General features: G+C 39.1%; 1 protein-coding gene across 1 annotated transcript in view; it reads right to left on the bottom strand.

The window, feature by feature from the left end:
• The window catches only part of MMP2 (matrix metallopeptidase 2), a 39,297-nt gene extending 26,147 nt beyond the window's left edge, over nt 1–13,150 (bottom strand). The window contains exons 1-5 of the mRNA XM_064160402.1: nt 12,855–13,150; nt 8,797–9,023; nt 7,211–7,359; nt 4,933–5,061; nt 3,186–3,359 (exon numbers count right to left, since the gene is read on the bottom strand). Coding sequence (XP_064016472.1) covers nt 3,186–3,359; nt 4,933–5,061; nt 7,211–7,359; nt 8,797–9,023; nt 12,855–12,998 — 823 coding nt within the window. The 5' untranslated portion in view covers nt 12,999–13,150. The remainder of the gene's footprint in view (nt 1–3,185; nt 3,360–4,932; nt 5,062–7,210; nt 7,360–8,796; nt 9,024–12,854) is intronic.
• Nucleotides 13,151–13,641: the final 491 nt, after the last annotated feature.

Genomic DNA, 13,641 nt, shown 5'->3' with positions numbered 1-13,641 from the left:
CAGATGTCAGTAATGTTAGAAATAGGAGTTATTTAGGAGCCTAAACTGCCTTTAGTGTCAGTGGAGTTTGGTGAAGAGAGGGATTCACGATTCCTTGGTGCCATGTAGCAAAGGAGAGGTTCAGCACACCTGCCTAAAATTTGTGTAGTAGGTAAATAACTTTCTTCTTTCCTTGCTGCTCCTTTGAGAAATGGTAGTTGAAGCATTTTCCAGAATTAGAGTGCAGATCTGATGCTACCCTTAGGAAGGCTTGGTGCAGTGCTATATATTAAATATATTTCCAAGCGTACTTCTGTGAGAAGAAGAACTGAAACTAATGTTACTGAATTAAGTGGGAGAGAAACAAACATGTTACTGAATTAAGTGGGAGAGAAACAAACATGGACAACTCAGAATGTTGCCCCAGCACAGACTCTGTGATGTAAATCCCCCCCTATCTGAATTTATTAGTGGGATTTTAGCAAATAGTGTCTTGGAATAGTTAGGGAACAATGGTGCTGTGAGTTTAATAAGAAACATCTGTCTAACTGCTTGAGGATCTTGCGAAATCATTACATCAGAAACAAAAGGCTGAAGCCCTTCTGTTCCATTTCAGAAACCCTGACACAAGCATTTCCAGGAACATCAACTTCCAAATCAGGTCTTCCTGAGAGTGCTTCATTGATCATATTTTCCTTTTTGTATGACTTTGGAAATTGTAAAAGGTTTGAGTCGGAGTATGTGGATCTGTTTGTCCAGTTACCTATAATGTGGGCTTCATTCCAAATATATCTGAGTATTCAGAGTGTTTTAAGGAACTAAGCCCGGTGTGGCTCTTTTCCAACTGGAAGTATTAACCTGAGGGAGAGGAGGTTTGGGGAAATGAGAGGAATGAAGGATATAGCAAAGTTTTAAGTAAAGAATGATTGTGTGTGTATGTGTATTTGCACACATACAACCTTCTGAAGTAAATGTTAGGCTACAGAAGCTAGTTCTGTCAATCAGACAACTAATATTTTAATTAACTCAAGTCTGTTTAAAGTTCACATTCTTGCTTTCTCATTCCTTGTAGCTGTATAAATAATTAAATTATCACTGTGGTAGATTTCTTCTCTAGATGTGATTTATTATTGTGGGCAGTTATGGCTTTGGAAATTAATATTTTTTTTATCGTGTTAAGGCTTGAAGACTGCTGTGTTCTAAAAGACATTATCTTTGCAAACCACAGGCATCCTGAACTTGATATTGAAGCTACACAGACTTGCAAAGGGACTTGAGGATTCCCCAAAACTAGTCAAACAGGAATCCATTTAGTGTTTGGCTACAATAGGATACCAGAGAAGTTTAGAAGTCAGGCTATCAGGGCTTTTCCTAGATACATGTATCTGTGATCTTTGGACAAACAGTGTGTGCTTAACTGGCATATACATGCTAATGCACATATATGTGTTTTTGCAGTATGAGTTGAGGTTTGTGTGGGACATATTGGGTTGTGCTTGTGTGTTCTTGGTCTGACAAAACCCTGAACTTGTCTTGTTTGCTTAGCTTTGCTTCTTCAGCATCACTAATTTTCTTTCAGCAGTCTGCATTTGCTTTCCTTTTACTGACTGCATGTTACCATAATATTATACATAATTTAGTGCTATTGTTCCAAACAGAATTACCATGCATCCAACAAAAACTCCATTGTTTTCTGTTTCATTCTCTTTCATAACTCTCTTATTATTTGTTATGACATAGCAGTAGTAGGCAGGAGTTTTGTGACCCTGCAGATCTGTCACTCAGACTGCAAGACACCAAGAATGATGGAACACTCCCTGCTTCCAAAAGCTTGTTGCAGTTGATTAGGTACAAAGGGAAAAGAGCAAAGGTGGGAAACTGCAGTACAGGGTATGTCTATGAACAGAGGTTCCACCTCTGGAGCTGGCAAACAGGAGATGGAATAAGGGGCTTTTAGCCACTTGTCTTCTCTACCCAGTGCTGATAAATCAGCACAGTAAGCTATAGCTCATCATACTTAAATCCTTCTCTAAAGGTTTCCTGCTGTGTGACACACAGAAGATCAAATCAATACTCATATAGTAATAAATTGCTTAAAATCCTCTCTGCAATAGACTCATCAAGATTTTCAGGTGTATAAATCTGTGTTTCCAATTTTTAAGAGGGGATGTATAGTTATCATTTCATTTGAAGGCTAACAGGCATTTGTGTGTATTTTTAAAATGTTCATGGCTACATGAAAGGTTTTCAGGCGTTGTAAATAGGTGTTTCCAAATATCAATAGCAAATAAGCTGCTTGTGAAACAGAGGATTCTATTCATACTCCAGAAAATTAAGCATGATCTTAGCTTTCCTAGAGCTTGTAACAGTTTTGTACAGATACTGGTGCAGAGTTGTGAATTCTGAGTTATGAATGCGGAGTTATATCATTGCTGTAGCTAAAGTGAGCTGTTGGCACTTACATAAGCAAGAGTCCTAAGAGCCGCGTTAAAAATAAAAGCTTAAATTCTGAAAATGAGAGTGTTTTCCTGGACAGCAATTTTCAATCTACCAATATATGAATGACTTCATGCCAGCATGGATACTTGCATGAAATGCAATCATTTTTATTTTGCAAAGCAGTATGAGGTCATTTAAAATGTGGCTTGTGACAATAATACTGTCGTGTTACACGTAAGGGTTCCTAGACTCAGGGGACCTGGGCTATCGATTGGTAAAACTGGTATGCAAAGTTATGGAGGTTTGGCTTAGTGGGTTCCATTCATAGCTGCTAGTTTTTGTAAGTCTTTGCTCTTGAAGGAGATGCAGTTTCAGCTGGTGTATAACAGCCTGCAGGTTAGGGAGAGGTTTCTGTCATTTAGTGTGCTCCAACTCTACATTTGAGCATTATTCTTATTCTAAAAGTTGATTGCCTTTCTGAGATTGTGAAACTCAACCTGTGGTATCTTTGGTGTATATATGGGGCTGATGTTCTTTCAGACTTAATTTTTTTAGGGAAAGACCTTATCCTGAGTTGCCATCAGTTACAAACTTTCCTACACCAAGGGAGCCTTTAGAGAGTTTTGTCACCTTAGATATCGAGGAGATGTTAAAGAGCAGTAAATCTACATCTGCCAGTAAGGTAGTAAAAAAAACACAAGTGGGTGAGAAATTAAGTAGGGAGCAGTTTACCGGGAGGAGAACAGTAGAAGCAACAATCTACTTACACTCGTGGGGACAAAAGCCATATTTGCCATCTGCATCAAAATCTTTGGTGGTGGAACACCAGAGGAATCCATCGTTGCGTCCTGCGTCTGTACAGCTATTGTATTCCTTGCCATTAAACCAGAAGGGAAATTTGCAGTATTCACCATCTGCATTTCCATACTTCACTCTAACCACTATAAAGAGAATGAATGCAGTGGTGAAATTAGCCACCAATTGATTAAAAAAATACAGCTTTGGACATCGTCTTTTCCTGGAGGATACTAGTATAGAAACACAGTCTGACTTTCCACTCTGAAATTCCATCTCCCTCTGGTCTCTCTGTTGGCAAGGTGATCACAGCTGAAATAGTAACTGGTAATTTTGAAAGAATTACATGGATATTACTCATGGTGAAGTGTTAGAATGACCAGTCCTTAAAATCAGCCCAGAAAAATATCTATATGTTGTTACTATGGCAAGGCAAGCCTACAAACATACTGTTAATATATTTAATAATTTAGTCTCTCAAATAGTATGGTCTAAAATCTTCAGTATTGCTTGAAAGATTCCAGGCAGCAGTTGAGCATGAGCTGAACATGCCCAGTGCCTCATAAACCACTTTGGTGTTTCCAGTTTGACTTGACTGAGATCTGCTGTGGCACTAGGGCATAGGGTGGTAAAGCAGACACACCCAGGTCTTGGGCCTTATTTCAGTCTGTCACATGTAATTTAAGCCTACAACCCTGGTATTGTGATATATGTTAATGTAGAGATAATCTGCTTATCCCTAGTGTGTGTTTTAATGGCAGTAACCAGCCATATGCTTATGCAGTGTTTCCAATAACATGGAAAACAGTTTCCTCCTGTTCATAGTTAGTCTGAGTCCAGTTGGTGCAATGCTTCTGCAAATGTTAAAAGAAAACCAGCAGATGGAATTTGACTGTATTGGTATTAAAGATCGATTGCTTTTTTTCTCAATGGGAGGATACTTGAGAAAGCTACCATTTGAAATGAAAGGCAAACATGAGTTTGCATTCCTAGTCTATGTTCTCTAAATGTTTTACAGTACAAGAGTGGCAGTTAGTACTATATGAATGTGGCAAAGTGCAAGCTGAACACAGAAGTTCCAAACTACTAATACTTGCTCTTGTCTAGTTCAGGTGATATCACCTGGACCTTAGTTGTTCTCTTCTGAAGTGTGTGACGAGCTGCCTGTTGAAGTCTCTTGGATGTGTTCTTAATCCATGGTTTTATGTCAAATTTTGTTTCAGTCATCAATATGAGGGATTTTTATTCTGTTTCTGACAGATCCTATGGGCATGAGGAAACTTATTCAGGTGGATGGTTCCAACTTAACTGGAGCCACAGCTTAAGTCATCTTAAAAATGTATGACAGCAAAAAAGCACTGACCAGTCTGCCTCTTATAAATGAACTTAAAGATGTTGTAGTTTGAGTCCCTGAGAATTGCAGAATTCAATGTGCTAGTTGTGGCTTTGTACTTTTCCTCAGTTCATGAAGGTTGTGCAGCCTCAAGACCATTATTAATCCAGTTTTTCAGGGGGAAACAGTAGAAGAGCAGAAAGGGAAACGTTTATGTAGGAATTACTTAAACATTTTGTAGAGAACAATATTAATTGTAGATATTAACATTCATTCCCTAACAAGTATTGACATATCAAGGAAAATATTCAATGCAGTCCCTGAAACAGCATTAAAACATAGAAGCCAGCAAGCTTATGTATTCTGAAACATGAAAAATCTGATACCTTGTCCTTCTCCAAGAGTCCACAGCTCATCATCATCAAAATGGGAGTCTCCTCCAATTCCTGGCCCTGGTGCAAAGGCGTGAGCCAGAAGACCATCTTTGCCATCAAATGGATAGCCATCACCGTGTTCTGCAAGAGGAAGCAGACATGAAAGAGCAGTTGCTAATAACTTCTGCTTTGTCGCAGCCTATACATGAGTGATGATTTCATGTGTGCTTTCCTGCTCAAGACAGCGGTAGAATACTCTAATGACTGTGTTTATTGGTATGGGCTGTGCTGGCAAGGCTGAACCAGAAGATGTGAAGCCAGTTCTTGCCAAGAACATGAAGTGTCAGTATAGCAGTTGTCAGAGCATGTTATTTTGTACCTCATAAGTATTGTGGAAAGGAATCAAAGACAACGAAAAACAGTGAAATGTTGTACGTTGGATGTATAACTGCATACACACTGCTCTTTCTCAATGGAGACCGGAAGGGAGCTGCAAAATAAGGGCTGCAGGTGAGGGAGATTTGAAAGTAATTCGTGTCAGTCTCCAAAACAAGAGATTGGAAAGCCAAGGCAGATTTCTTTTTCAAGCAATTCTTTTTCTGCAGTATCTCAAATCGCTGTGCTGTTTTCTTTGTTCAGGATGCTAACTACTTTAAGCAGGGAAACAAATCTGCTGAGTGTCTCAGTAGTCATTATCTGGAAAGTTCACTCTTAACTCAGTGCTCTGAGTCTGGTGAATGAGTCTATTCCTCCTCCACATCAACTGCTCTGAGACACAGGCAGCTTACAGGGCAGCAGTAGGTTAAGTAGCTCTCCTGTTATTACACTGTAGGCTTTTCTTGGAAGTACACCACATGTGGGTAAGGCAAGCTGGCAAGTGCATAACCCTGGTATTCATAGTTTTCCATCCATGCTGACCTGTGCATCGAAGCTGGCTGCCAGCATCTCCAGTTGCATCGTTTCTGGTCTTTCAGTCTGATGTCTTGCCATTTAACAGCGGCCCTAAATACACAGGTCTGTTTCTCTTACCTCTTACACTGATTTCATCTTAGTGTCATTATTAATATTAGTTCAGTTCATTTCAGTAGCCTAGTGGGTCTGTTGTCAGGAAGAAGATTTTGGTATATATTTGATCTTTTACTCTCATTTATTTCCAAGTAGATCTGTTGCTTTAGAGGAAGATTGAGAATGAAAAACCCTGTGGATATCTCAGCTCTTGTGAGTCTGACATGCACTGAAGTGATAGGAATGAATGAATGTGAAAGAAACTCTTCTCCCACTGTTTCTGAGCTGGCTATAATCAGCAAGTACTAAAACTACCAGAAACACTTCTGCTTTCGTAAGACTTGTTTTTTCTGAACCAAGCCAGTCTGGATGAGGATCTGAAGTTTTGACTTCTGTACAGGACCTCTAAAGCTTTTGAGGTCAACTCGTCGGTAGCTAAAGCAAAGCAAACCATCTCGAAGTGGAGGCTTTTACAAAGAGCTTCATTATTTTTCAAACTATTCATGTCCAAAGTCTGCCACCTCCCAAGTGATTGGCTGCACAAATATCTTCATTAATATTAAAAATTCTGTGACTCCCTTTAAGAAGTTAAAATGCCTCAGGTTTACACTGAAAAGCTATAAACATTTTTTCAGGGGAAACCAAAGTTAATTGAGAAGGCATGTACAACAAAAATTAATCAAGTTCACCTATCATCAACTAGACTAAACCATAATTCAGCTTACCATCCATATTTTTAAATTCTCTGGGACCAAAGAAAGCACTGGAAGCCTGCATCCTGCTGTGTTAAGGAACATAGGCCAGCTCTGGATTTACAACTGAGAGACACAAATCCATTTTTAAGTTTCAGTATGTTAGGACCTCCACTCTATCACTGCAGAACTGAGTATGGAGCTATAAATAAACAGTGTGATGGCATTCCATTCTCTTCTGTGGCAGGCAGCCAGCTCACATCATCTGAAGATCTGTACCAATATCTCTCAGTTCTATTTCTGATTTTTGAATGTTAAAATAAAAGGTTGCCCCTAGCAATTCTCTTTTGGAAAGATAAATACAGTATAAGGATATTGTATACATACTTTGCTGTCTGTCTCATGTATAAGACAGGAAAAAAAAATGTATCCTGGTGAAATTAGATCTTAGGCTGTATAAAGCCAAGTGCAAACTAGGACAAGTTTTGCCAGAAAGACTCATGGGTACTACTTACTGAGGGGAGATCATTCCAACACTGAGGATTAATGAAAGGAACAAAACCAAAACCATATGTAAAAATAGAGAAATATACCCCATCGGCCAAAATTTATCATGATGTCTGCTTCTCCATCATTTATTCGGTTAAATCTCAGTGGTGTGACATCACTCCAGACTTGAAAGGCTCGAGCAAAGGCATCATCTACTGTCTCAGGATCCAAATCTGGTGTATAGCCTATAATCCTTGGAGATAAAAGGAAGAGTTAAATACCACATAGCCCTGCTCTCTGTATTTGTTTTTTACTGACCAAAATGCTGAGTAGATTTGGTAGTGAAACCAGTTAATATTGCTGCATGTGAGATCTAACCACCTTCTTTGATTCAGAGACTTGATTAGATGTGGTGCTCACTGTTTCTTTTCTGTTGGAGTTGTTGCAGCAATACAAATAAAAGGACACATCCAGGGTCTCCAAAGCCTGCAAGCCAGTGTTGCCTTAGATATGAAAATACAAGCACAGTTTGATATGTGAGATTTATTTCTCAGAGAAGAAGTTAATAACATTCTGAAAGTTTCAGATGTGGATTGTTTGGCTCTTTAATAATAACAGTAAACCAGCCCTTCTCCCTCACCTTTGTGGTGAGCTGCAGATAGTTTCATCTCAGTTGAATGATAATTCTTTACTAGAGTGTTGGTTACACTGGTGGTGGGATATATGTGGAAATGGGAGGTGAGAGCATGTAAGATAGACCATATGCCTGTTGTGGGAAAAGGATAAACTCTGAAGTGCCTTGTTTTCTTCATGTATTTTAGTTGGATGTTCAGTGCAAGCTAACTTGATATAAAGATAAGTTTCCAACTATGCTGTGCATGGTGAGGGAAACTACTTTGTGCCTAAAGACAATGAGGAAGAATCAGAGGAAGCACATCAGTAGGCAGGGGCTGTGAGAGTTGCCACAGGTGTCTTCAGTGTTTATTAGCTAGTTGTAGCACAGAGGATGCTTTGAGTCATGACTTGTGAAGAAGCAGCAGACCAAGTCATGCACCTAAGAAAAATCTGCTGTTTGTGCTCTTTGGTGCTAAAAGTCTGTTCCTGGACAACCTAAGGGTAATGAAATGATTTTTGTTACTGACTTCAGCGAGAGCTCTATTGATCCTGGAGAGTTTCAGAGTAAGCCTAAGAAAGTAAAGCCTGTCAAACCACTTGCAGTAGGTTTACTTTAAATCATATCTGCATATTTCTGAAATATGATTGTTTTATATTAAAATTTACTTTGTGATCTCCATTTCCATGACTACTAAATGCAGAGGAGTTTCTTCTCATATATGAACTCTGTAGTCAGTGAGCATTGTGGTCCCTGCTGAGCACATGGACAGGTGAGGTGCTCCTTTTCCAGTTCCCTTAGGATGCTTGCAGCAGAGCAAAGAACACAACTAAACCCTCTTTAGTCTCAACCAAGATCATGAAGTTGATCTTTAGAAGACTATTCCTGAAGTTTTACAATTTAAAATGTCAGAAGTGTTTGCTAAAACACCTGGTAGTTACTGCCACTCAAAGTCATTTGTATTGGCTAAGTCCTGCCTAGCCCTCTAAGGAGCTGCTCCATGTCTTGGTGTCTTGGTTGATTGGTTCTTAGGCATTATGGTGTATGTGAACAAAACCCAATGTCATTAGTCAGTACCTGTATGTTATATGATTCTTTTCCCATTTTGGTTTTCTTGGAAAGAAGTTGTAATTGGCTACATCTGGGTTACCACAGCGGGGTTTCTTCATTGTCTCAATAGTATTTTGATCCAAATCTCCTGTTTCAGGCAGCCCAAAAAATTTCTGCATTTTCTTCAAAGTGTCTTTCAGGACAAATAAATTGCAACTGTCTTTGGGGCACCCATAATATTTGTTCAGGTATTGCTTGGAAAAAAGAGCACAGAACAAAGATTTTAGAATTCAGAAAAACAAATAATTCATTGCTACACATAAATACTGTAAGTCCATGACAGTTTTCTATCTGTAAATTGGAAGATTGTTTCAAAATTACTATTATTAGCAACTGATAGACCAGCAGAATTTCCTTGGTTGACACAAGTCATCCTTGATCACACAACATTGCTAATAAATCAATCATTTCCACTATTAGATATCACCCTTAGTTACTTTATTAGTAAGTAGGTCATACAACTTTAATACAGAACTACAAAATAAAGATGGGTTTATCCTTTTTTGTTTCTCTATGATGTATAAATATTCTTGCAGTTTTAGGTTTTGGATATTTTTCTTGAAAGGCTCTGTGGATTGTAGAGAAACTTGACAAAGTATCAAAGCAACCACACAAATGAGACCACCTTAACTGAGAAAGACAAAAACTCCATTGTTTATTCAAACCACCCAGAGCTATGTTGTGTTTGTTTAGGTTTGAGTCAGACTGTGAAGACCTGAGGAAGAAGGTCTCTGGTAACATCTTGGTTGCCTGGACACTGCAGCCAATTAGTATCTGCATACTCAAAACTGCATTGAATGCTCCAGCTGATTATGGCCAGGCTCATCTTACTGATACAGCCATGGGCGCAGATCAGTTACCTCCCCTCAGAAAGCAGTGGTCATAAGGGATCAAAAAGGCAGCACAAACCCTGTTCTCTTCTCTTATCTGAAAAAAATGTCTACTCCAGTCTTCTCCATTTCCATTCTGATCCCTATGGCCTATTTAGCAGGTGAGGTGCAGTTAAAGACAAAAATGCCTGTTTCCTTTTGCTTCTAAGAACAGGGGAGCAGCAGGCTAGGCTGTGTCCTGGCAATGGTTCCAGTTAAGAAGCAGAGGTGTTAAACTAAACTGTAGATAAACAGCTGTAGTCCTGATGATCCATGCATGTTCCCCACCTTTTGTGGAATTCACAAGTGAAATCACATGAAAACATTTAGTATTAGTTTGGGTACTTCTATAATGATAGCAACTTATTATTAGCTAATTATTTTCACTCACAGGTACTAATTAGCTTGACTAAACTATCTGAAGTTGTAGGCTTTATCCAGTAAAGTGAATTTGTGGTTCTGTTGCACAGATGCTTCAGGAACTTCATCCTGCAGTCTGAGTCTGTGGTGTTTTATGCCTTGCTCTAAAAGAAAAGCCATGTCCATGTCAGATGTCCCCAGACTGATGGGTAGGCCTCTCAGACTGGTTCTTAGCATGGCACAGAGCTGAGTGGTGCCCTGGCCAATGATGTGACTGTTAGACAAGGAGGCTGCAAGGTACAGATCTTTACAGTAGAATTGCCTGTAGCAAAGGCAGAAGCATCCTTCAGACCTTGTGTCTACAGTACTAACTATGAATGCAAGGTAGGAAAACACCCTAAATAAAGGTAAAACTATATTTGCCAAAAATGTATCAAATACCAAAGAGAATTATTTCTGCCTGAAGATTAGAAGAAGCCTGACAAATTGTCTGCACATTTAAGTTCTTGTGCCAGGCAGTATTCCTGAGGGAAACCTTATTTTATGTCTCTAATTAACTGACTGAAGTTCAGTAGACTGGAGATAAGACAACTACATCAGCAAAATGCAACAGAGGATGACTTATGGCTGCAGTTGGTAAAGCCTAGATTTCACCATCTCTTCATTAAGTCCAGGCATATTTCATCTACCCTTTATAGGAAATGGTTCAGAGCTTACTCAAAAAAAAAAAAAAAAAAAAAAAAAAAAAAAAAAAATTTAATCAAGGTATTACAACATGTTCTGCAGAAGGTCCTCCATCCACCCACTGATTAAGCATAGACTATGTCTAGTTTTTGTGATTTTTAACTTCTGATGTGGTATTTCTCTAGCGGGGGCTGTGGCAGTGATAAATAATGGGCACAGCATGACTTGTTCTTTGCTACTGCTACACTTCTCTTTGCTTTTAGTTAATGGGGCCTGATGGAAATTTTGTGGAAATGTATTAAGCACATGATCAAAGAGGCTGGTTTTGGAGGATCTGTTCTTACCCCAATTTTCATTTTATTGGAGTTTGCATCTCCCAATGAGGTACCATGATACTGACTACACATCAGACCTGAAGTTTACTCAAGAAGCAGGATGTTGCTCTTGCCATTTTAGGTTTGGGAATAAGAGGCAATGCCAAAAATATAACATGAGGCATAGTAAAGATTTTTTTTTCTTGCTAAGATTCTAAATAAAAGGCTAACTCCTCTCAGTTTTTCCTAAAACGGAGATTTTACTGGAGATAAGAAATGAACACAACCAGCTGTTCTGCAAGAGAGTCCTGAAGAAAATGTAGCGTCTGTCTAAACCGCATCTTGGCCTAGGCTGCGAAATTCGATTTCCCCAGAGTCAGCAGGGAGCTGTGGTGATCTGGAATTTTGATCCAGCACATTAATGAAACAGGGTCCAGCTGCAACATAGCAATTTGTGTTCTGATGCAGAGCGTTGGCCTGTTTGATGGTGGGTGTGAGGGAAAGGCAGCCAGTTAGTGTTACCCAAGAACACTACAAGGAAGACAAAGAAGAGCTGCAGTGTTAAACTAGCTCGTAATTTTCCTGAGTACACAGAATAAATACATTGTTCAAAAGAAAGAGAGATGAGAGGAGATGTGGATTGTTGTTGTTGAATAAAAGCCTGGCTATGCACAACAAAATATCTTATTTAAAAGTTGTAAAGTTATTACCAGACATGCGGGACCCCACTGTTCTCTCCCACATGCACTGCCCCTGGTGCCCTGGCTGCTGTGCTGCTAAGGCAAAACCTTGGGTGAATTTATGCTAAAGGCTGAGCAGTGCCCTTTTTGGGTCAGGTTGTCTGTCTTTCTAAACTTTCCACCACAGCTCTCATCTGGAATTTCCCTCTCTACCCTCTCCTAGACCTTCTTTAACCTGGCAAGCTTTTCCAAGATGCACACCAACTCCTAAGGAAAAGCAATCAACTTTCAAATCTCTGTGCCTTAAAATAAGAATAATTTATCTCAATTTTCCTTAAAATTGACTTACTGCTGAAGAAATGTCTATAATTTACATGGTAAAATAAGGATACTCTATCTCAATCTCCTCTTAAATGGACATCCCCCTATCATTTTTCTGAAGGTCTACAGGGCTAAAATAAGGTTAGAATAAAATGCTGTGGAGCTATGGCTATCATTTGGTAATGTTACAGAAATCCAAATTCTATTTTTCTTTTGTTCCAGATTGAATTTTGGAAAAAAAAACACACCAAAAACTTTTAAACCTCTGATGAGAATTTTCTTCTAAGTCAAACTTGGTCACAATGGCTTCTGAAACTTGAGCCAGCTTTTGGTTGTAATTGTCCCTTAAAGCTATGTTTATATAATGCACAGTAAACAGTCTGGAAACAAGCTTCAAAAAGCTGTGATACATGCATTTAGTGAGTCTCGACAGCCCATACTTCTGCTTGATTTAAGTAAAAACATTAAATGTCTTTTATTTGCCCTTTCCCCCTCTTATCACAGCAATCTTTTGTTTATAAGCACAATGACTTAATGAAATTATTTTGTATGTTCAGACTTAAGGGAAAAAAACCTACAATTTTCTTTGCCGGCTTAAAAACATTTAAGAGAGGAAACATTACTTGGCTCTAGTTTTAACTTCTGAAAGCTGATACCTTTGCTTGCTAGCTAGCACTTCCCGAGACCCTAGGGAGAAAATGCTACAGTCATTCCTCAGCCTCAGCTGAAACAAGAAAGAAACATCTGCTTATGAAACAACAATACAAAGCTGAAGCAAAGATGAAACCAACACTTACCACTGCTAGTTCTTTGTCTGTTTTGGGAGTGCTGTCTCCAGGAAACTTAATAATTGGTGATGGTGCAGTTAAAGTTGTGTTCAAAAGATAGACTTGGATTAATAGTACTTTAAAAACGAAGCCACAGACAACGTGAGTCTTCATTCTGCCTAGACTTGTGCTCTCCTCCTTGGCAAAAGCTTTTCCCCGGTTGCCTGTCCGTTACTTTAGCTGCAGGGTGCACCAGTTGCTTATCTGCACATCTTTAACTCTCTGCACCGTTTTCTCTTTTGCTTGCTCTAGCAATTCCTTTGTATGTTTAAAACATCCAGATGCGCAGTCTCAGGCTACCACAAGAGGAAGTCTGAAAACTAGTGGAAACATGAGAAAAGGGCAGTTACTAGATGTGATTCCTGTGATTTTAAGGTAGCAACAGGCAGATACTTATTACTGCTGAAAGAGGCCACATTTTCTCCTGATTTGCATATATAAAAGCATTTTTCTATGCCAGGCAGGAGGAAAAAGCAAAGTCTGACTTAATCTTGAAGATTAACTGTCCCACATATATTTTAAATAGGAAAATAAATAAATTCCTGAATGTTATTTTCCTACCTAAATTGGGGGAGTGGAGCAAGGGAGGGGGTGTTTCCTATTTTTTTGCCACAGACATTAATCTGCTTTAGTCACATGTGGTTACACTCCTACACAGTGCCTTACAGTAAACACTTTGATTCTGGATTTTGAGGCAAACCCTGCATGGGCCAGGGCAACTGAGCAGGGCTGCTTGTCCCTCTCCTACTTAGGCTGC

Source organism: Pogoniulus pusillus, chromosome 20 (assembly GCF_015220805.1).
Source record: "Pogoniulus pusillus isolate bPogPus1 chromosome 20, bPogPus1.pri, whole genome shotgun sequence".
Taxonomy (NCBI): Eukaryota; Metazoa; Chordata; class Aves; order Piciformes; family Lybiidae; genus Pogoniulus; species Pogoniulus pusillus.
Note: the sequence above shows the minus strand (reverse complement) of the source record. Positions and strands in the feature narration are given on the sequence as shown.